The sequence below is a fragment of the Saimiri boliviensis genome, chromosome 14 (assembly GCF_048565385.1).
Source record: "Saimiri boliviensis isolate mSaiBol1 chromosome 14, mSaiBol1.pri, whole genome shotgun sequence".
NCBI lineage: Eukaryota > Metazoa > Chordata > Mammalia > Primates > Cebidae > Saimiri > Saimiri boliviensis.
The window spans coordinates 84,529,379-84,551,137 of record NC_133462.1 but is presented as its reverse complement, the minus strand read 5'-3'; the positions used below and the strand labels follow the sequence as shown (position 1 = coordinate 84,551,137).

The 21,759-nt window shown below is 46.4% G+C and overlaps 1 protein-coding gene across 3 annotated transcripts in view; it reads right to left on the bottom strand.

Annotated features, from left to right (window-relative positions):
- Positions 1–21,759, bottom strand: part of EDARADD (EDAR associated via death domain) — a 58,297-nt gene that overhangs the window by 31,137 nt on the left and 5,401 nt on the right. The window contains exons 2-3 of one of the 3 annotated variants that reach the window (XM_010345886.3): positions 21,005–21,119; positions 3,565–3,623 (exon numbers count right to left, since the gene is read on the bottom strand). In XM_010345886.3, coding sequence (XP_010344188.1) covers positions 3,565–3,623; positions 21,005–21,047 — 102 coding nt within the window. In that variant the 5' untranslated portion in view covers positions 21,048–21,119. The other 2 variants (XM_074385351.1, XM_003935354.4) reach the window with 2 other exon arrangements.

The following is a 21,759-nucleotide window of genomic DNA, read 5'->3' as shown; positions in this document are numbered from 1 at the left end:
AAACAATGTAGCCATTTCTGAAAACGTCCATGAGAGGGATGAGAATTAGCCTAATTTCCCAACCCTGTCCCCTAACCCCTGCTCGGCTCCAACTCCACTCAGCCCCTGTCCTCGAGCCTGAACAAAATTACACCTCGACAATTTCCTGTAGGTCTCACCCATCTCTTCCACTGAGAGAGGAGAAAAGGAAACAAATGGAGAAGCAAGGATTTTGTTTTAAATGCCTTTCCTTGGAGTTTCTTTGGAGCTGGGAAGTAAAATTTCAGAACTCTTAGAAGCCTCCAACTTCTCCCAGCAAAAATAAATTAGTAAACAAAAATCAATCACAGAGAATAGTCCTACAGTTCTACCCCAGACCAAATTAGTTCTCATCATTCTGCTCCCAAGAGCATGGAACACATACCTGTACTAGAACACTTATCACTCTGTTTTTTAAAAAGGCCAGCCTTAGTGGTTCATGCCTATAATCCCGGCACTTTGGGAGGCTGAGGCAGGTGGATTACCCGAGGTCAGGAGTTTGAGACTAGCCTGGCCAACATGGTGAAACCCAATCTCTACCAAAAATACAAAAATTAGCCAGGTGTGGTGGCTGGTGCCTATAATCTCAGCTGCACAGGAGGCTGAGACAGGAGAACTGCTTGAACCCAGGAGGCGGAGGTAGCAGTGAGCCAAGACAGTGCCATTGCACTCCAGCCTGCGTGACAAGAGTGAAACTCCATCTCAAAAAAGAAGAGGAAGAAGAGGAGGAGGAGGAGGAGGAGGAGGAGAAGGAGGAGGAGATGAAACATAGACACCCTGGGAGAAGATGGCCATGTGCCAATGAAGTGAGAGAATGGAGTGATGTTTCTGGAAGCTGAGGAGCTTCCAGGATGGCTGGCAGGACCACAAGCTAGAAGAGACAAGAAAAGATTCTTCCCTCTGGGTCTCAGAGGGAGCCTGGCCCTGGGGACGCCTTGCTTTCAAGCTCCCAGCCTCCAGAACCATGAGCAAATACATTTCTGTTGTTTAAGCCGCCCAGTCTGTGGTATTTTGTTGCAACAGCCCTGAGAAATTAGTAACGGGGAAACTTTGGAAAGATCACTTTGCCTGTGGCGTGGAGAAGTAATTTGAGGTAGCTGAGCCCCAGAGTGAGCATAAGGAGATGGCTTCACAGGAGGGAAAAGAAAACCTAGTGTTAGGAAGTGAGCAGGACACCAGGGAGACCTGCATAGTCACAGGTGGGGGCAGTGGGAAGGAAAGGAAGGTGAACTGAGTAACACTTTATAGAAACCAAAGGCTTTCGTAACAAACTCCTCCAAAGAGGCACAAGCCATGGCCACAGGATTGTTCCTCCTTCCATTTTTATGAGAGTGAAGAGACTGAGAATTTTTCGTAGGAATTTCCAGTGGGTATCAAAGCACGATCCCCTATGCTGTCCACCATTTACCAAGCCAGAGGTAATTAAAGGACAGGAATACAAACACCTCAGGTCCTCAAGACACTTAAGATTTCAAGACATTTAGTTGAATTACATTAAGGGTATTTTACGTTGCTGTAACTAAATTAGTTAACCAAAACCGTTCACAAATTGGTAGATCCCATCCTCCTGACCAAGAAGCAGTGCTGGGCAGGAGCACGGGGCTCCGGTCTAGGTGGCTGCACACATCCATTAAACATCCTTTCGGCATCTGTAGGATGGGGATACCTGCCCCACCATCTCACGGGATGGTTAGGAGGATCTTGGGAGGTTGAAAAATAATGACGGCAGCTATAAAGAAAGAATAAAATTCTGTCCTGGCGCAGTGGCTCACCCCTGTAATCCCAGCACTTTGGAAGGCCAAGGCGGGAGGATCACCTGAGGTCAGGACTTTGAGACCATCCTGGCCAACATGGTGAAACCCTGTCTCTATTAAAAATACAAAAAATTGGGCCGGGCGCGGTGGCTCAAGCCTGTAATCCCAGCACTTTGGGAGGCCGAGGCGGGTGGATCACGAGATCAAGAGATCGAGACCATCCTGGTCAACATGGTGAAACCCCATCTCTACTAAAAATACAAAAAATTAGTTGGGCATGGTGGCGCATGCCTGTAATCCCAGCTACTCAGGAGGCTGAGGCAGGAGAATTGCCTGAACCCAGGAGGCGGAGGTTGCAGTGAGCCGAGATCGCACCATTGCACTCCAGCCTGGGCAACAAGAGCGAAACTCCGTCTCAAAATAAAATAAAATAAAATAAAATAAATAAATAAAATACAAAAAATTAGCCAGGCATGGTGGTGCGCACCTGTAATCCCAGCTACCCAGGAGGCTAAGGCAGGAGAACCACTTGAACTCAGGAGGTGGAGGTTGCAGTGAGCCAAAATCATGCCAGTGCACTCCAGCTTGGGCAACAAGAGCGAAACTCTATCTCAAAAAAAGAAAAGCATAAAATTCTGTCCTTTGCAGCAACATGGATGTAGCTGGAGCCCATCATCCTAAGTGAAATAACTCAGAAGCAGACAATCAAATACTGCATGTTCTCACTTTTAAGTGGGAGCTAAAGAATGGGTACACATGGACGTAAAGATGGAAATAACAGATACTGCGGACTCCAAAAAGGGGGAGGGTGCGAGGGGGCTCAGGGTTGAACAATTACCTATTAAGTACAATGCTCACTATTTGGGTGATTGCTTTACAAGAAGCCCAAACCTAACCATTACACTATGTATCCACTTAGCAAACCTGCATAGGTATCCACGGAATCTGAAATTAAAATCATAATAATAAACCATAAAATGAATTTAAAAAACCAATATATGTGAAATCTTTGGATAACCTTGAAGCAGTTGCCTCAGAATGGTTACGGGAGGATAGGGAGGTGATGAAGCTCAGAAGCCAGCTGCTAGAATTAAATGATGTAGCAGAGGTAAATCCAATAGCTCGTGTCCCTCTAGCATCCAGGCTGCTCCATTACCAGACCAAAAGTATTAAAAACAGGCAAGTAGACCGGGCACAGTGGCTCAAGTCTGTAATCCCAGCACTTCAGGAGGCCGATGGGGGCAGATCACCTGCAGTCAGGAGTTCGAGACCAGCCTGGCCAACATAGTGAAACCCCGTCTCTACAAAAAAAAAAATAATAATAACAATAAATACAAAAATATAAAAATTAGCCAGGCATGTCGGTACATTCCTGTAGTCCCAGCTACTCAGGAGGCTGAGGCAGGAGAACTGCTTGAACCCGGAGGCAGAAATTGCAGTGAGCGGAGATCGCACCACTGCACTCCAGCCTGGGCAACAGAGCAAGACTCCTTCTAAAATAAAATACAATTAGAATTTAAAAACAAGCAAGTAGACAAAGTCCTCACATAATTTAAGATGACCTCCAGCATGTGCAAAAGAAGAACAGAATCTAACACCACTTTTAGACTGGAGAAACCCAAAGTTTATCATTATCACATAGAATATCAAGATAAAGCAGTTTGTCTTAGAAAAATCTCACTTTGGGGTTTGTGATAGATGTGTAAAGACAGAGTAATAAAAATGCAAAGAAATAACAAAGAAAAAAAGCAGAACAATAATTATTACCATTAGTGTAAAATTTGTAACCTACCATGTTAAAGGATAAAGTGCTGGGATCTGTGTCTTCCACTGGTTCCTTTGCCATATGATCTGTAAAAAAAAAAAAAGAAAAAAAAAAAAAAAAAAGAAACAGAGAGTGGGGAGTGGGTTTGCTTTAATTTAAAACCGCAAACGAGTCCTTTAATAACTGTCTCTATACAGAGGCAAGTAATTTTACTCAGGCTGAAGCAAACTTTACTTTTTTTTTTTTTTTTCTTTAAGAAATAGGGTCAGGTGGGCACGGTGGCTCACGCCTATAATCTCAGCACTTTGGAGGCCAAGGCAGGCAGATCACCTGAGGTTAGGAGTTCAAGACCAGCCTAGCCAACATGGTGAAACCCCGTCTCTACTAAAAATAAAAAAGAAATATAAAAATTAGCCAGGTGTGGTGGCAGGCGCCTGTAATCCCAGCTACTTAGGAGGCTAAGGCAGGAGAATTGCTTGAACCCAGGAGCAGAGGTTACAGTGAGCCAACACAGTGCCACTGCACTCCACCTGGGAGACAGAGTGGTATTCCATCTAAAAAAAAAGAAAAAAGAAGTAGGGTCTTCCTCTGTATCCCAGGCTGGAGTACAGTGGCACAATCACAGCTCACTACAACCTCAAGCTCCTGGCCTCAAGCAATCCGCCCACCTCAGCCTCCCAAAGTACTGGGATTGCAGGCATGAGCCACCGCGTCTGGCTTGAAAACCTTACTTCCAATTATTAGTTGAGACAAAATAAAGAAGAACAGATTCAGACTGCATGAAGAAAGAGATTAATAAAAAGAAACTATAGGCTGGACACAGTGACTTACACCTGCAATCCCAGCACCTTGGGAGGCCAAAGCAGGGGGATCACCTGAGGTCAGAAGTTTAAGACCAGACTGGTCCAACATGGTGAAACTCCATCTCTACTAAAAATACAAAAACTAGCCAGATGTGTTGGTGGGCACCTGTACTCCCAGCTGTGGAGGCAGGAGAATTGCTTGAACCTGGGAGGAGAAGGTTGCAGTGTGTTGAGATTGCACCACTACACTGTAGCCTGGGTAACAGAGTGAGACTCCATCTCAAAAAATTAAAAATATAAAAGAAACTATATTTTTAAAAAACCCACTATATTTTGAAAACAGATTTCTTATCAGTCTCTTCAATTACCCAGAGTTACAAATAACTACAAACTATGCAGGCTTGATATTAACAACTCTGTTGCATACTGAATCCCATACTCTCTTCGGCAGGAATGATTCCATTCTGAATCTACTCTTTCCTGATTTCCTACTCTGCTGCAACTCACTTTTATTAATATTCTGAATGTTGTTTATGTGGACTAATAAAGTAAAAAATATCTTACAGTATTTTTTATCAAAAAAAGGTAATCTTAATTAAAAAAAAACAAAACATCTTGATTTCTCAATATTTTGTTTCTGATACTTTACCGTTCATTGCATTTAAGGAATTCAATGGGGAAATACAGAAAAAGATACAGACCTCAGTCAGGACCTAATTAGTACAAATTAGAAAAGCTTCCCATCTCCAAAATGCTTTCTTAGACATCTGCCAGAGAGCTGTCTCAACAAATAACCAACTCTATTTGCATGGGATCCTCTAGGCTGTGCAGTGCACACCTTGAAGTACCGTAAGTGGCCGCCGTGGGCCCGCCAAGAGTCAACATTCACTTTTTATCCAAATCCTCATTAAGTACATATTGCAGACTAGGAACTAGGTCCTAGGAATGAACGCCTTTGGGGATCCAAATAAGCACAGCAGGACAATCTGTTGAGATAATTTGTGTTTGTTCTTTCTAGGTGTTTCCCTGCTGAGAACGTGTCTGTAATTTTCATAATTTCTTTGCACCACACGTACCGCGTGTGTTGATAATGTATGCCAAAGAAGCTTCCAGAAGGCAACATCTCTTTGTTTTATGACAGCCTCCAGTCACTGAAGAGAAGTGGGGATGAATGGAGAGAGCCTCTGTCACTGCCTCGCATGGAGCAGGGCACAGAATGGAGCAGAGCATGAAGGTGACAATACTGCATCAGAGACAGCACAGAGCAGCCTAGCCGCCGGGGACCGCGGCCTAGCCCCAGCAAAGAGACCTGTGCCCTGGGTTCAGCACAGAAACAGAGGGCTGCTGGGTCTCAAGGGACTTCTCAGGCCTGGACCAGGAGACAGCAGTGCCTCCCTGATGCACTAAAAATGTGAGGTCCTTTCCTAGTTTTCTCAGCACCACAGGAAGCCCTCAGATTCCTGTGTGGCCCTGAAAGACGGAGCCCCGGTTCTGACAGAAACGGGATTTCCTGCCAGTCCAGTGGAATACACACTCAGATTTAAATTTAAATGGACAGAAAGAAAATGACAAACATACTGTGTTGCTAAGGCCTCCCTGAGTTGGCAGAACTCTTACTGCCCAAGCAATGAGTAATGCTACAGAGCCCTTAGCGCTAGGGCAGTGGCAGTGCAGACAACCAGGGGACACACAGAATGAGCACAGAACGCAGTCTGGGGAGCTCCCGGGGAGAGGAGGAGGGGCGGGAGAAGAGCCACAGAGGGACTGAGGGCTGAGTCTGGAAGGATGGGTTGACGGTCAGGAGGGAAAAGCATTCTAGGCAGAGGGAATAGCACAGGCCCAGAGACAAGGGAGAACATGACGCATTAATGTACAGTCATGGCACAGACCACGTAAATGATGGTAGTCCCGTAAAGAGTAGATCACTGCCAGGTGCAGTGGCTCATGCCTGTAATCCCAGCACTTTGGGAGGCCGAAGAGGGTGGATCACCTGAGATCGGGAGTTCGAGACCAGCCTGACCAACATGGAGAAACCCCATCTCTACTAAAAATACAAAATTAGCCAGGGGTGGTGGTGGGTGCCTGTAATCCCAGCTACTTGGGAAGCTAAAGTAGAAAAAAAGAGTAGATCACCATCTTCTCACTATTGCTTTTCCATGTTGAGATATGTTTAGATACACAAACACCATTGTGTTACGATTGCCTACTATGTTCAGTACGGTCCCATGCTGTGCAGATGCGTAGCCCAGGAGCAATGTGCTGTACCATACATCCCAGGAGTGTTGTAGGTTACACCATCTAGGTTTGTTGTAAGTGCGATCTGTGATACTCACACAACTACAAAACCAACTAGTGACGAGTTTCTGGGAGTGTATCCTTGTTAAGTGACATATGATGATGCTTCGAATGAGTCCTTACAGCCAGACACACACGTGCCTTCGGCTTTCCGGTTTTTCCTTCCCATTCTTCTCACACACTCGTTCCTGGCTGGGGAGCAGGTGGGAGAAGCCACCACAAAATAGCGCTTCTTCCCTCCTCCTATCACAGCACAGTCTCAAATAGTTCATCTTCATTAAAGGGTATCTGGAGGATATGCTTTAAAATGCTATCCCGCCAGCAGTGTGGCTTGTTAATAGACATCAACGTGATGGAATTTCAGGTAAATGGGTTTGGAGTGCTGAGCCAGGGATGGGGTGGGGCTGGGGGCTTTAAAATGCCCCTGACACCATCCTCTGCAAACAATGTCCACTGTGTCCAGGACAAGTTAATCCTGTTTCCTACAGGAAAATTAGTATGAGTAGAAAAAAAAGAGAAAAAAACATAAGAGAAGAGAAAAATAAAAGGTAGAGCCACAAAAAAAGAAGAAAAAACCAGGATAGAGGATGCACACGGGATGTTTAAAAGCAAGGAAGGAATGGTCCTCACTGGTGAATCACCCAGAGCTAGCAGTCTGGCCTTGAGCAAGTCTAGTGCGGTGACCTTGGAGAAGTCACATAAGCGCTCTAAGATCAGGCTCTTCCCCTGCACGTGAGGAGTCCTGGGTCTCCTGGGCCCACGCTCACTACCATTATTCTGGATTTGGGAACCACCTGGGTGGGTGAGTTTCAACTCCCATCAGACTCTGACTGAGTTCTGTGAGGGTTCTGAGGCTAAGAAGGCACAGATGAAAGACAACACAGGCTTGGAGGCACAAAGCCTCTTGCTTTGGTCTGACATCTCAGAATAAATGAAACTCAGGAAAGACACAGAGATTGTAGGGGTTTTTTAATTTGTTTTCTGAAGCACAGCAATGAAGTGAGAGGAGAACTGGGAAAGGAACTGCGTTTAGAACAGGTATTAGGAACATTTTCAGGTCTTTCAGTGAAAGGCGTCTCACTCTGCTGCCCAGGCTGGAGTGCAGTGGCGTGATCTCAGCTCACTGCAACCTCTGCCTCCCAGGTTCAAGTGATTCTCCTGTCTCAGCCTCCTGAGTAGCTGGGATTATAAGCGCCCACCACCACATCTGACTAATTTTTGCATTTTAAGGAGAGATGGTGTTTCCCCATGTTGGACCAGGCTGGTCTTGAACTCCTGACCTCAGATGATCCACCCACCTCAGCCTCCCAAAGTGCTGGGATTACAGGTATGAGCCATTGTGCCTGGCAATTTTTTTTTTTTTTTTTTAGACAGTGTCACATAGTGTCACCCAGGCTGGAGTGCTGTGGTGTGATCACGTCTCACTGCAGCCTCAACCTCCAAAGCACAAGTGATCCTCCTGCCTCAGCCTCCAAGTAGCTGGGACCACAGGCATGTGTCACCATGCCCAGCTAGTTTATGGGGGATTTTGTTTTTGTTTTTTGTAGAGACAGGGTCTCACTATATTGCCCAGGCTAGTCAGGTCTTTCATTCTTTTCATTCTTGTGGTTCTGACTTTATCAGCCTTTGCCTTATATTAAACTGTGGATTAAGTTCTTACATACATGTTATTGCCAAATACGCTCACAGACCCAGACCCAGGCCCCTGGTGACAGCCCAGGCACTGTTTTTGACACTGCACCTTCTCCCTGGCCTTTGTTTTAAAGCATGCCAGACTCCTCTTGTTCTCACAGGCCCAAATGTGTGAGCACCAGGGAGGTTATTTGGAGGAGAGCAGATCCTGGGTGAGACTGATCCAGAAGTGGAAAGCTGCCTAAGGTCTTTCTCAGAGCCTTGGAGTTGCATGTTTACAACACTATTAAGAATAAAATTAAATAGTTTATCTAGAAGCTTTAAAATGTTTGTTTTTCCCAGCCCCCACAAAACAGCAGTCTGAGCCTTCAGGCAAGGCTCAGATACCTGATGGGACATGGCACAGAGGAGCCGCAAACAGATATTGGGCCACATGAGCCCAGTGGAGACACAACCAGCAGTTTCTCCAGGTTGTAGAAGTGTCTCATGGCCAGGCATGGTGGCTCACACCTGTAGTCCCAGCACTTTGGGAGGCCAAGCGGGAAGATTGCTGGAGTTCAGAATGTTTGCGAACAGCCTGGGCAACATAGGGAGACCCCATCTCTACTTATTCAAAAGAATAAAAAATAAAATAAAATAAAATAAAAGTTTTGAGACAGGATTTTACCCTCTCACCCAGGCTGGAGTGCAGTGGCTCAATCACAGCTCACTGTAGTCTCCACCTCCTGGGCTCAAGTAATCCTCCCACCTCCTCCTGAGTAGCTAGGACCACAGGCCTGCACTGTCACACCTGGCTAATTTATTTTTATTTTTATTTCTGTAGCGATTGGTTCTCACTATGTTACCCAAATGGGTTTCAAACTCCTGAACCCACCTTAGCTTCCCAAAGTGCTGGGATTATAGGCATGAGCCACCACACCTAGCCAATAAAGTAATTTTTTTTTTTTTTTTTTTTTTGAGACACTCTATCACCAGGCTGGAGTGCAGTGGCATGATCCTGGCTCACTGCAACTTCAGTTTTTCGGTTTCAAGCAATTCTCCTGCCTCAGCCTCCCGAGTAGCTGAAACTACAGGCACACACGATCAAGCCCAACTAATTTTTTGTACTTTTAGTAGAGGCGGGGTTTCACCATGCTGGCCAGGATGGTCTCAATCTCTTGACCTCATGATCCACCTGCCTTGGCCTCCCAAAGTGCTGGGATTACAGGCATGAGCCACCGCGCCCAGCCGTAAAATTTAAAATACAAGTGGGCCAGGTGTGGTGAGGTTAGGAGGTTAAGAGTTCGATCACCTGAGGTTAGGAGTTCGAGCCCAGCCTGGCCAACATGGGGAAACCCTGTCTCTACTAAAAATACAAAAATTAGCTGGGCGTGGTGATGGGTGCCTGTAATCCCAGCTACTTGGGAGGCTGAGGCAGGAGAATTGCTTGAACCTGGGAGGCGGAGGTTGCAGGGAGCAGAGACTGCACCACTGCACTTCAGCTTGGGCAACAAGAGAGAAACTCGGTCTCAAAAATAAACTAAAAGTGGTTCATGCACTGATCACCTGACAGACTGTCTTGAGAAGGTGAGTGTCTGTGTGTCCCATTTCCCCTTTTTATATGTGCATCAATCATATTGGTTTAGAGCCCACTCAGATGACTTCATTTTGATTTGGTTACCCCTGGAAAGAATCTGTTTCCAAAGAAGGTTACATTTTGAGATATCTTTTTAGAGGGACATAATTCCACACACGAGTTCACACTCTGCCCGCTGCCCATCCTTTCCACATACAGAATTTATTTGCCTCCTCCCGATATCCCCAAAAGCCTTAGTCTTTCCAGCATCCACTCTAAATCCTAAATCTCATCTACTCATCCTCAACTCGAAGACTCAGATCTCATCATCTACCAAGCCAGAGCCTCTTCAAGAATGCTGGGAACCATGTACTGAATCCAGCAGCCTCTCCAGAAAGAATCCGCAGCACATTATTCAAAACAGACACTGGTGGGGTGGCCAAGGACCACATTGCCACATTCTGACATCAGATAGTGGTAAATGGTTCCTAGAGACGGTTTCTCAAAGGAAGTTCAAACATCTATATAGATGTCCTTTCAGAGAAAATGAAGAAGGAAGTATCTTAGGACTTCCTGGCTTTCCCAAGCATCCTGAGCCAGAAAAGTGCAGTCACCGTGCCTTCTAGTGAAGAATTACAGGCAGTTCTTTGAATGTGTGATTGCAGGGTTAATTTCTTTCTCATTTGTTATTTGTTTGTTGTTTTGTACCACAGCTTTTTTTTTTTTTTTTTTTTTTTTTTTTTGAGATGGAATCTTGCTTTGTCACCCAGGTTGGAGTGCAGTGGTGCGATCTTGGCTCACTGCAACCTCTGCCTCCTGTGTTCAAGTCATTCTTCTGCCTCAGCCTCCCATCACCATGCCTGGCTAATTTTTTTTGTATTTTTATTAGACATGGGGTTTTGCCATTGTTGGCTAGGCTGGTCTTGAGTTTCTGACTTCAGGGGATGCACCTGCCTCAGCCTCCCAAAGTGCTAGGATTACGGTATGACCCACTGCTCCCAGCCCATAGCTTTTCTTTTGACTGCTATTGTCATTATTGGAGATAAAGAAGCCTTCGAGGCTCACGCCTGTAATCCCAGCACTTTTGGAGGCTGAGGCAGCAGATCACAAGGTCAAGAAATTGAGACCATCCTGGCCAACATGGTGAAACACTGTCTCTACTAAAAATACAAAAATTAGCCAGGTGCAGTGGCACACACCTATAGTCCCAGCTACTCAGGAGGCTGAGGCAGGAGAATCCCTTCAACCCGGGAGGCAGAGGTTTCAGTGAGCTGACATCTCGCCACTGCACTCTGACATGGTGATAGAGCGAGACTCCGTCTCAAAAAAAAAAAAAAAAAAAAAAAAAAAAAAAAAAAAAAAGCAGCCTTGGAGGCCAGGAGCAGTGGCTCATGCCCATAATCTCAGCACTTTGGGAGGCCAAGGCAGGCAGACTGCTTGAGCTCAGAAGATTTCTACTAAAAATACAAAAAAAAAAAAATAGCAGGGTGTAGTGGTATGAGCCTGTGGTCCCAGCTACTTGGGAGTTGGGAGGCTGAGGTGGGAGGATTGCTTGAGCCCAGAAGATGGAAGTTGCAATGAGCCAAGATTGCACCACTGCACACCAGCCTGAGTGCAGAGCGAGACCAAAAAAAAAAAAAAAAAAGAAGCCCTGAGCCATATTCAGGATTCTGGAAGTTCTCAGAGCTGCAGGAGTGCTGCGTGGTGGCGCTGACACTGTTTCATCGAGCTTCCTCTGTCTTTCAGCACCCCAGTGTGACCTCAGCTACTCTCCACCTCACAGCAGGGCTGAAAGAGCTGGGAAAGGGGCAGGCATCCCTACGGCAGCTTCTCTGGAGGACAGCTGAGCATTAAGTGGGTCAGCCAGCCTACTGACATGGGATCAAACTGAAGAAGGCACGGGAGGAGGAGGCAAGACAGCAAACAAAGAGATGGAGCTCAGGGAAAAAGCTCGGGTAGACAGGAGGAATCTCAGAAAGCAGAGGCAGTGTAAGAAAGAGAATTGAAGTGAGCATTGGAAAAACCCACACGGAAGAGAAAGAGAGAGAGCAGGAGGAGCGGAGATGGGAAAACCACAAATTGCCATCCCTCTCTTTGGTGTATCTGCGGAAAGAATTGACTGGTCCAGCATTGCACATATGAGTGTTCCAGGAAGTGGTTTACCCTTTAGTCCTGGGTACTGCCCCCAGTGCCACTGGAAGGTAGGTTGCCACCTTGGACCCACCGAAGCCCACAGGAGGGGCAGTGAGAGGTGAGGTGCCACCACTGGGGCTGTCCTGAGTTGGTGGCCCAGGGCCAGGGTTCATCCAGGAAACAGCCCTGGGGTGTGTGGAGTCTCGGGACAAAGGGAGAACGTGCTCTGTGGCCATCGGCAGCTGTAGCCATCAGCACGTGTGGCCATCGGCACCTGCCTTACTGTAACAAAGCAAGGAATTGTGCCGCCTTTGGCCCAAACCTTCAAAGCCTGGTTCTTTGTTTCTGTCTTTAAAATCTACCCATATGAACAATAATGAATAACCAGATTTTACATACATATGACGGATATCATTCTTGCTCATTCAGTGTTAGACTGTTTCTTGGCAGGAGAGACACAGGGTGCTAGCTACCCTGTAAACACCATCGCTGTTTTCCTTCCATGTGACCTTAACAGTCCGATACATTTTCTTAGTGTAAAAAGTCACTTTTAAAATTAACTCGTGGCTGGGTGTGGTAGCTCACACCTGTAATCCCAGCACTTTGGGAAGCTGAGGCAGGCAGACTGCTTGAGGTCAGGGGTTCCAGACCAGCCTGGCCAACATGGTGAAACCCCGTCTCCACTAAAAAAGAAATACATAAATAAGCCGGGTGTGGTGGCGCGACCCTGTCATTCCAGCTACTCGGGAGGCTGAGGCAGGAGAATCGCTTGAACCCGGGAGACGGAGGTTACAGTGAGCTGAGACTGCACCATTGCACTCCAGCCTGGGCAACGGAGTGAGACTCTGTCTCATAAAAAAAAAAAAGTAATTAAATAAATAATAAATAAAAATAAAATTATTAACTTGTAATACAGTATAATCATATACATATTTTTGTTCTATGCACATGGATATACAAACATCTTTCTTTAACTTTACAAGGAAAACTTAGTTAACATGGCTAACTCGATGAATAAGTTCCTAAAATGCCAATGTGGGAAGAGCTTTTCTCCCCCCTACTCTTTGAAGGGAGTGTGGCTAAATTTTGTAACCTTCCTTCATTCACGAAGGTGGTAAGTATTTGCCCAGGGCTTTCTATGTGTGGAGTACTCTGCTGGCTGTTACGGAGCGCTGCCGCACAGACATGGCCTCAATCCACCAGCGGGTGGCCTACTGGAAATAGCCACACTGGCCAAAAAATCACAGCTAGAAATTGTGACAAGTGACAGGGTTTGCTGAGCATGTATAACATCGGGCTGGATCTGGGTGGCCTCAGAGCTGACATCTGGAGGTTAAATAGAAGGAAATGGGTGGGCGGAGGATGGGGTGAGGGCTGGAATGCAGGGGACCTTCCAGGCCACAGGAACAAACTGCACAAAGGCCAGGAGATGCGAGGGTGCAAGAGGCTTTAAAGAAATGAAAGGAGGCAGTACAGCTGCAGGCAGAGAGCAGAGGTCGAACTAGGTATCAGGTGAGGCAGGTGAAGGAATAGGTCGGGACTGGTTGTACAGCATGTGGAAGCCTCGGGGACTGACAGTCTATTGGAAGGTGTTGGAAAGTCAGCACCAGATTCAAAGCCAGCACAGACAAATGGCAGAACCTCATTTGTTTTAAAAGATGACTGGCTGGGCACAGTGGCTTATACCAGTAATCCCAGCACTCTGGAAGGCTGAGGTGGGTGGATCACTTGAGGTCAGGAGTTCAAGACAAGCCTTAAACTACAAAAAATTAGCCAGGTGTGGTGGTGTGCATCTGTCATACCAGTTACTCGGGAGGCTGAGACAGGAGGAACTCCTGAACCCGGGAGATGGAGGTTGCAGTGAGCGAAATCACACCACTGCATTCCAGCCTGGGTGACAGAGTGAGACTCCATCTCAAAAAATAATAATAAAAATAAAATAAAAGATAACCCTGGCGACCTTTTGCAGAACAGGTACCAGAAGGCAACAGTGGGTGTGGGAACGTAAGTTGGAAGGGTGTGAAAACACCAGATGAGAGACTAGTGTAGGAAATCAGGCGAGTGAGTATGGTAACTTGGTCTGGGGTAAAGTGAGCTCAAGATATGGGTACCATCTATGCTTTCATTATAGAAAAAGGAGAGAGTGTCTACTGTGGGTTGCAGAAACAAACTGATATGCTAGGAAGGGGAAATTAGGGTGCATGTGTGTGCCTGTGTTTAAACGGAGGAACGTTCATTTTACAGACAGAAGAGAATCCCAGAGTGGGAATGGACATTTGAATAATGTTTCAGATGGTGGAGCGTGTTATTCAACATCCTCTGCCAACTGGTGGGGAGATCTCACCCTTAGGAGGCCTCCTTTCTCTTTGTGGGAAGCCCAAATCCATCTCTCTCTAAAGTTTTCACCAACAGGTTGGTTCTACCTCTTGAAGTTAAAGACAGATTCTTTCCATATGACACTCTTTTTTTTTTTTTTTTTTTTGAGATGGAGTCTCACTCTGTCACCCGGGCTGGAGTGCAGTGGCACAATCTCAGCTTACTGTGACCTCTGCCTCCCAGGTTCAAGCAATTCTCCTGCCTCAGCCTCCTGAGTAGCAGGGATTACAGGTGTGCACCACCACACCCGGCTAATTTTTGTATTTTTAGTAGAGACAGGGTTTCACCTTATTGGCCAGGCTGGTCTTGAACGCCTGACCTCTTGATCTGCCTATCTTGGCCTCCCAAAGAGCTGGGATTATGGGCCTGAGCCACCACACCCAGCCCATGACACCCTCTTATCATCATATCCTCTGTCCTCTCACTACTCCACATGTGCTGGGATTTTTAAATCCCTTCATTCCATGTAGCCAGTTTATTCCAGGTTGTGCACAGCCATTATCGCTGGGTAAAGTCAACTAAGAAGACCATCATGGGAAACTACAGTGCTATTTACTCTCATCTGTGATCGTATTAGCCACCCCCACTAGACCCTCCCTTGTTTCCCAGGGCCTCATAGCACTATTGACTCAGTAAGGTTTTTTTTTTTTTCTTTCTTTCCTTCCTTCCTTCCTTCCTTCTTTATCTCTTTTCTTTTTCCCTCCCTCCCTCCCTCTCTCTTTCTCTCTCTTTCTTTCTCTTTTTTTATACAGATTCTTGCTCTGTCACCCAGGCGACACCTCCTGGACTCAAACGATCCTCCTGCCTGAGCCTCCCAAGTAGCTGGGACTGGTATGCACTGCCATACTCAGCTAATTTTTTTATTTTTTGTAGACTCAGGGTCTCACTATGTTGCCAAGGTTAATCTCAAACTCCTGGCCTGAAGCAATCCTCTTGCCTCAGCCTCCCAAATTGCTGGCATTACAGGTCCGAGCCACTGCACACAGCCACTGGGCTTTTTATGCACCTCCGTCACTGCTGAGCTATTTTCCAGCCCCCATCTTTCCTGGTACTGTTGATTTAGGGGGGCCCAAGGAGATTTTACGTTATATCTCTATGCAGTGTATCTCTCTCTCAAGGTCTCTTTTGAATCCACCCCCCACCCCTACAGTCATCATTTAATGAGATCTGACTAACCATGGTTAGTCAGATCTAGCCTCAAACACCTCTTGGCACCTTGTCAATTCAGTTCTCAGAAGAGGAGGTGGATGCTAGGGTGAGAGCGGAGTGGCACGGGGCAGTAGGAGGATTTCTCCCTTTGTTTCCCCTTCTGTTTTTTCAAACAATAGGTATGGGGATAGGGAAGAATATCTAGACATGTATTTATTTTCCACATCCAATTGATACAATGTTTACCAATCCCCACTTAAAGAAGAAGGTAGATCTTTCTTTGAAGTCTCCAAGAAACTCCCCCAAACCCAGCCATCACAATGCCAACTTAGCTGTTGGGTGTCGACTCCTGACCACCTTCAGACGCACTGTTTCCTTCTAACCGCTGAAGCCATAATATAAGGATGGAACATTCAAACTCCGCGGCTGCCCAAGCTCAAGAAACGAAATAGGAAACGCGTTTATCTAAACGGTTATATCAGGTTCTGCGTAACTCTCTTCAGTGTTTCCAGCCTCAGCAAAACCACGTAAAGCCCCAGGGTATTCTGGGGGATAGATCATTCATTCACTGATGTGTTCAAGAAACACGCATGGAGGTCACCTCCTAGGTTATAGGACAGCAGAGAGAACTCCAGGAAAGCAAGGTGTGGGGCGGATTTCAGATTCACGTGAAAGAACAGAGAAAAATCTCCACTCTGACCTCGAGTACCAACACACAATATTTTAAAATCAAGACAGAAGTAGAGGTCATTCTAACCACAGATGGGATCTCACAGGTGGGATCGGCCTCTTGGTTCTGCTTCTGCGGTACTATCTGATGAAATAGTTCCCAGGGCCAATGTTTAGACAAACAAAACCATTTCATCAAAGCGCAATGGGCAAGAGGGAGAGGAGAAATGAGAAGGCATATGAGCTGGGAGAAAGAAAAAGCCCAAGGGGAGACGACGAGATCCACCCTCTTGCGCCCATTTCTGCCAGAGGTTTGCGGGACGTGTCTCAACCTGGCATCTCGAGTCCAGAACAAAAGCAACCCGCGCTGCGGCGCGGGCAGGGGGAGAGCGCGCGGTGGGTGACGCGGCACAGGGGCCGTGGGGAGCGCGGGAGGGGCGGTCAGCAGCCGTTCGCCGGCCTGGGCTGGGGACCCCGCGCGACTCCGGGTCTGGCGCCTGGATCGGGGTGGTCGCCCGGTGCCCCTCAAGGGTCGCCGAGGCTCGGCCTCGATGGCCCTGCGGCTGCTACGAGCGCCTCCCGAGATCCCGGCCCGCGACGCCCGCTCCAGGTGTGGGCACGGGGCTGTGTCCCTTTACCTGCGCGCAGAGGGTCCTCCGGTGAAGCCATGGGGGCGGGTTAGGGGCAGAAGAGCGTCCGAGCGGGGCTGGCCGGCCTCCGGGGCGCGGGAGGACAGTGGGACCACGGGGATGGACAGTCCTGCGGCTTCTACGCTCCAGGAGCAAACTGCCGCGGCCCCGCGCGCCCCGGCCTTCCTCCGCCTTCTCCTCCTCCCTCCTTCTTCTTCTGCTCGGCTTCTTCCACGAGCTCACTTCCTGCTTTGGCAATTAGCAAAGCCCCTTCGCCCGGCGTCCCTCGGTACCTCCCTCCAGAGGCGCGGGGCGGGAGCCGGAGTGCGGTGACCCGGGGCTGGGAGGCAAGGAGGGGCCCCGGGTGTCCCCGGCGTCCCCAGCGCCCGGAGCGCGCTCCCTGCCTGGTGCCCACGTTCCCCTGGCCGGGTCCTAGCGGGGGGCTCACACGACTGCCGCCCGGGACAGACCGAGAGCGAAGGACTGGCCTTAACAAACGGCTGCAGTCGCGGGTCGCTTTCCTGGCGCCCTAATCACGCCCTCAGCAGAGGCACCAGAACTCCCCTTACACAGGCCTGGGCTGAGATGCCCGCCGGCTATCTGATATTTGAACAATTTCCTGATCTTTAAGCAGTCTCTGCCGCTGCATGATGGCACATGCTGGTACTATTTTGATTTTTCTTTGGCATTAGACCTCCAGGGTGAGTGCTGCACAAAACGAGTGAAAAGAAGTTGCCCGATTCACACGCACAGCCTCTCTAGAAAAAACAGCTTCGAGTTCTCTCGGAAATGCTGACTTCAAATATTTAAAATATTACGTTCAATACCCAGGACTTAACTGAGAACGTGTTGGAATTGGTTGTGAAAAATATATTTAAGATTGCTATATTTTAACCAAAGCGATCATCAACCTTAAATCTATTATAGGAAGGCTACGGGCATTTTAAATTTAATAGGAATCTTTAGGTGCTCTAAATAATCTTTCTCTGCCTTCGCATATAAGAACGGAAAGATAAAAGTTGGGTGGAAAGAGATAATAGTATTTAGTGTCCAATATATTGGAAAATTATCGTAAATAAGCAACCTCTGGCTAAAAACCCAGCTCTTAGAAAGGTAGGAAAACAACAAATGCCTACATACACTCTTGGTGACCAGGTTTACTGCCTCTCCCCATCTGCTTAGTCGTCCTGAGGCCCATGGCAATCTTGAATCTGGCTTCTTATTCTCTGGAGTTTGCCACGGAAGAAACAAGAGGTTCAGAGAAGATGCTCGCTGGGTATCTAACCAGAGTCAAACCTTCTAGATGAAAGCTCTCTGGGGAATTTGTGGGTGGGGGGATAAACTTCCTCTTGGTCTGCCTTCGGATAGGAAGGGAAATTTTTTTTAAGGGTATTTTATCTTTGAATCAATTTGGAGGTTTGGTTTGTGGTTCTTTCTGTAATTCTCATGAAGATGGAATTATTCTGACGTTGGCTGTCAGGAAACACCAGTCGAGTGATCTTGTTATCAGCCCAACCTCAAGCATTGCGCTAAAGCTGGTTTGCTTTTTGAAACTCTGAACTGTAATTCTTTTTGGTCTCATGTCTTTTCACCAACAGAAATGTGCTGTTTCAAAAGGGGGAAACAACAACTCGAAGTATGTTTTGTTTGATTCATCACAACCTACATTCTTTTTGTTTATTTTGTACCATTTGAGGCAAGTGTTACAGTGAAATTTCTGCAATCTATGATAAAAAATTAAATTATTGAACCACATACCTCTTATGTCAAAGGATATGTACATTGTATACAGATAAAACTCAGCAAATTGGGCTGCTCAAGTGGGACTGATCTACAGAGAGTGGCTAGAACCGCAATGGTAAAATATGAATTTAGGAACATAAGCGACACTATGCCTCAGAATGGGGCAGTCCCTACAGTTGAATTTGCTTGATATACACCCTTACTGAGTCGTATATGATGGAAGATACCCCAACAAGAGTTACTAAGTTCCTGTGTCTCTGCATTTTTGGAACAGACAGTTGTTAAATTTTGCCCAGAGTGCTTATAGGCAGTTGTACTAACTTCTCATACGGGTGCCCAAATTTTCTTCTTGAGAATCACTGTTCCCATCCTCAATCCATGCGATTAGGTGGTGGTACCATCACCCCTGACTCCTGAGTAGTCCAGGGTCTGGAATATGACTCAGTTCCAGGCTTTCTGGGCATTGCTACAGTGAGTCACTGAGTGGAGGAGGTGTGTGGGATCTTTACAAGGGCAGGGGGATGGGTCTTAAAATAACCAGCCCAAGCCAGGCGTGGGGGTGGACGCCAGTAGTCTCAGCTACTTGGGAGGCTGAGCAGGAGAATTGCTTGAATTGAGGAGGGGGAGGTCGCAGTGAGCCGAGATCGCACCACTGCACTCCAGCCTGGATGACAGAGCAAGACTCTGTCTCATAATAATAATAATAACTATCCCAAGGGCACACAGCTGGTATGCGGTAGAAGCAAGAAGTAGGAGTGAAACATTTAGGAGAGTCTACACTACCAACCTCCTTGAATGCCAGACAAAAGCATTTGAAACTAGTTTTTAGACCACAGGAAGCCAGGAAGCCAGTTTTTGAAAAGTGGCATGAGAAAATTGGTGTTTTGGAAGATTAATCCAGCAGCTGTGTGTGGGATGGAACAGAGCTAGGAGAGAACGCAGGGGAGAGATGTTTAATCCTTATGATACACTGTAATTTATTAGAGTTGAACTTATATCCTCATCCAAATGCAGGAAAAACTTGCACTAGAAATTATTTTTTCCATAAGTGATTGCGGTACAGGTGGTACTTGGTTATATGAGTAAGTTATTTGGTGGTGGTTTGTGAGATTTTGGTGCACCCATCACCCGAGCCATATACACTGCACCATATTTGAACTCTTTTATCCCTCGCTCCCTCCCACTCTTCCCCCCAAGTCCCCCCAAGTCTCCAAACTCCATCGTACCATTCTTATGCCTTTGCGTCCTCATAGCTTAGCTCCTATATATTAGTGAGAACATACGATGTTTGGTTTTCCATTCCCATCAGGAAGATTTAAACGTTCTTTTTCTTTCTTTCTTTTTTTTTTTTTGAGACAGGGTCTTGTCTGTCTCCAAGGCTAGAGTGCAAAGTGTAGTGGCATCATCACAGCTCACTGCAGGGTGGTCGTCCTGGGGTTCAGTCAATCCTCCCACCTCAGCCTCCTGAGTGTCTGGGACTACAGATGCGCCCCACTATGCCTGGCCAATTAAATTTTTATTTTTTGTAGAGACAAGAGTCTCACTACATTACCTAGGCAGGTCTCAAACTCCTGGGCTCAAGGGATCCACCTGCCTTGGCCTCCTAAAATACTGCGATTGTAGGAGTGAGGCACCATGCCTAGCCTTGTTACTTTCTTAAGCATTCATTATTATATAGGAGTCAATTGCCTTGTAGATTTTGCATAAATACATAAAATTATCTGGAAAGGTATATTCCAAAATGTCAACAGAGGCACTGAAGCTTAAATAAGTAAAATATTAACTTTGTGCTGATTTAATTTCTGTTTGTCAAAGGGACAGTATTCCAGTACATATATTTAAGCATGAATAATTCCTTTTTTTTTTTTTTTTTTGAGATGGAGTCTCACTCTATTGCCAGGCTGGAGTGTAATGGTGTGGTCTTGGCTCACTGTAATCTCCAACTTCTTGGTTCAAGCGATTCTACTGCCTCGGTATCCCGAGTAGCTGGGATTACAGGCACACACCACCTCCACGCCCAGTTAATATTTGTATTTTTAATAGAGACGGGATTTCACCATGTTGGCCAGGCTGGTCTCGATCTCCTGACCTAGTGATCCACCCACCTCGGCCTACCAAAGGGCTGAGATTACAGGTGTGAGCCACCGTGCCTGGCCTAAGCAGGAAGAATTCTTCAAGTTTCCTCTCTTCACTTATGCAATACCGTTCCTCATAGAGGAGATTACATCTCTCTTGTCCACTTGTAGTTTACTTTGAATTGTTTCCTCACTAGAAACATGAGCAATGTTTGGTTTCCCACAGAGAGAATGGCAAAATGTGGGTGATTCTTAGTATGACGTGTTGCTTAACACTTAGAATGCCCTGCGTGGGGAGTGGTAGGTGCAGAGCAGAGAGGAGGGACAGGAGTGGGGTGGAAAATGGTGGCTGTGCAGAGAGCACTTTTATTCTACACATCCTCCTGCAGCCCTGGGATCCTCACTCACCACCTTGCAGGTCTTCCGGTGACTTGATCACACGTGGCATCATTTCCAGCTGCTTTTTCAGTGAATGTTTTCACACATAGCAATTTATTTCTTGCTTCAGATTTTGAGATAAAATCTGTTCCAAGAGATTAATTTCATATATTAAAATGTGAAACCCAACTAATTAGATTCAGCTAGCTGTGTTTTTTTGGGGGTGTCTGCTTTGGTTATTGCTGTGGCAAGAAAAGGACAAATGGAAAAACAATCTAGTGTTATCAATGACCATGGCCAGTGCTCAGTTTCCTGTGCTTTTGCCCCCAGAATGGAGAACACAGGCTCAGTCTGGTAACTCAGGAAGCTACAGAATCATCAATCATTTAAAAAGTTCATTTAATAAATTGTCGTTTAGAACTTATTCTGAACTAAGACAAGAAGGTGGACTTGGACCAAATGAGAAACTATTAGAATTGGTAAGTGAATATAGCTTGGTGGGGAGTTATCAAACAACAGGAGCTTTCTTATATGCCAACAATACCCAACTGGGTGCGGGGGGAAGGTCCCATTTAAACCAACAAATAAAACTATAAAGTAACTAGAAATAAATTCAATAAAACTATGTGAGAGCAGCACTACTGCAAATACTACAAAGCTTTAGTGAAAAACATAGAAAGAAATCTGACTAAATAGCAAGCTATACCATGTTAATGGATAAAATGTCTCAATATTGTAAAGATAGTCATGATTTCTTTTTTCTTTTTTTTTTTTTTTTGAGACGG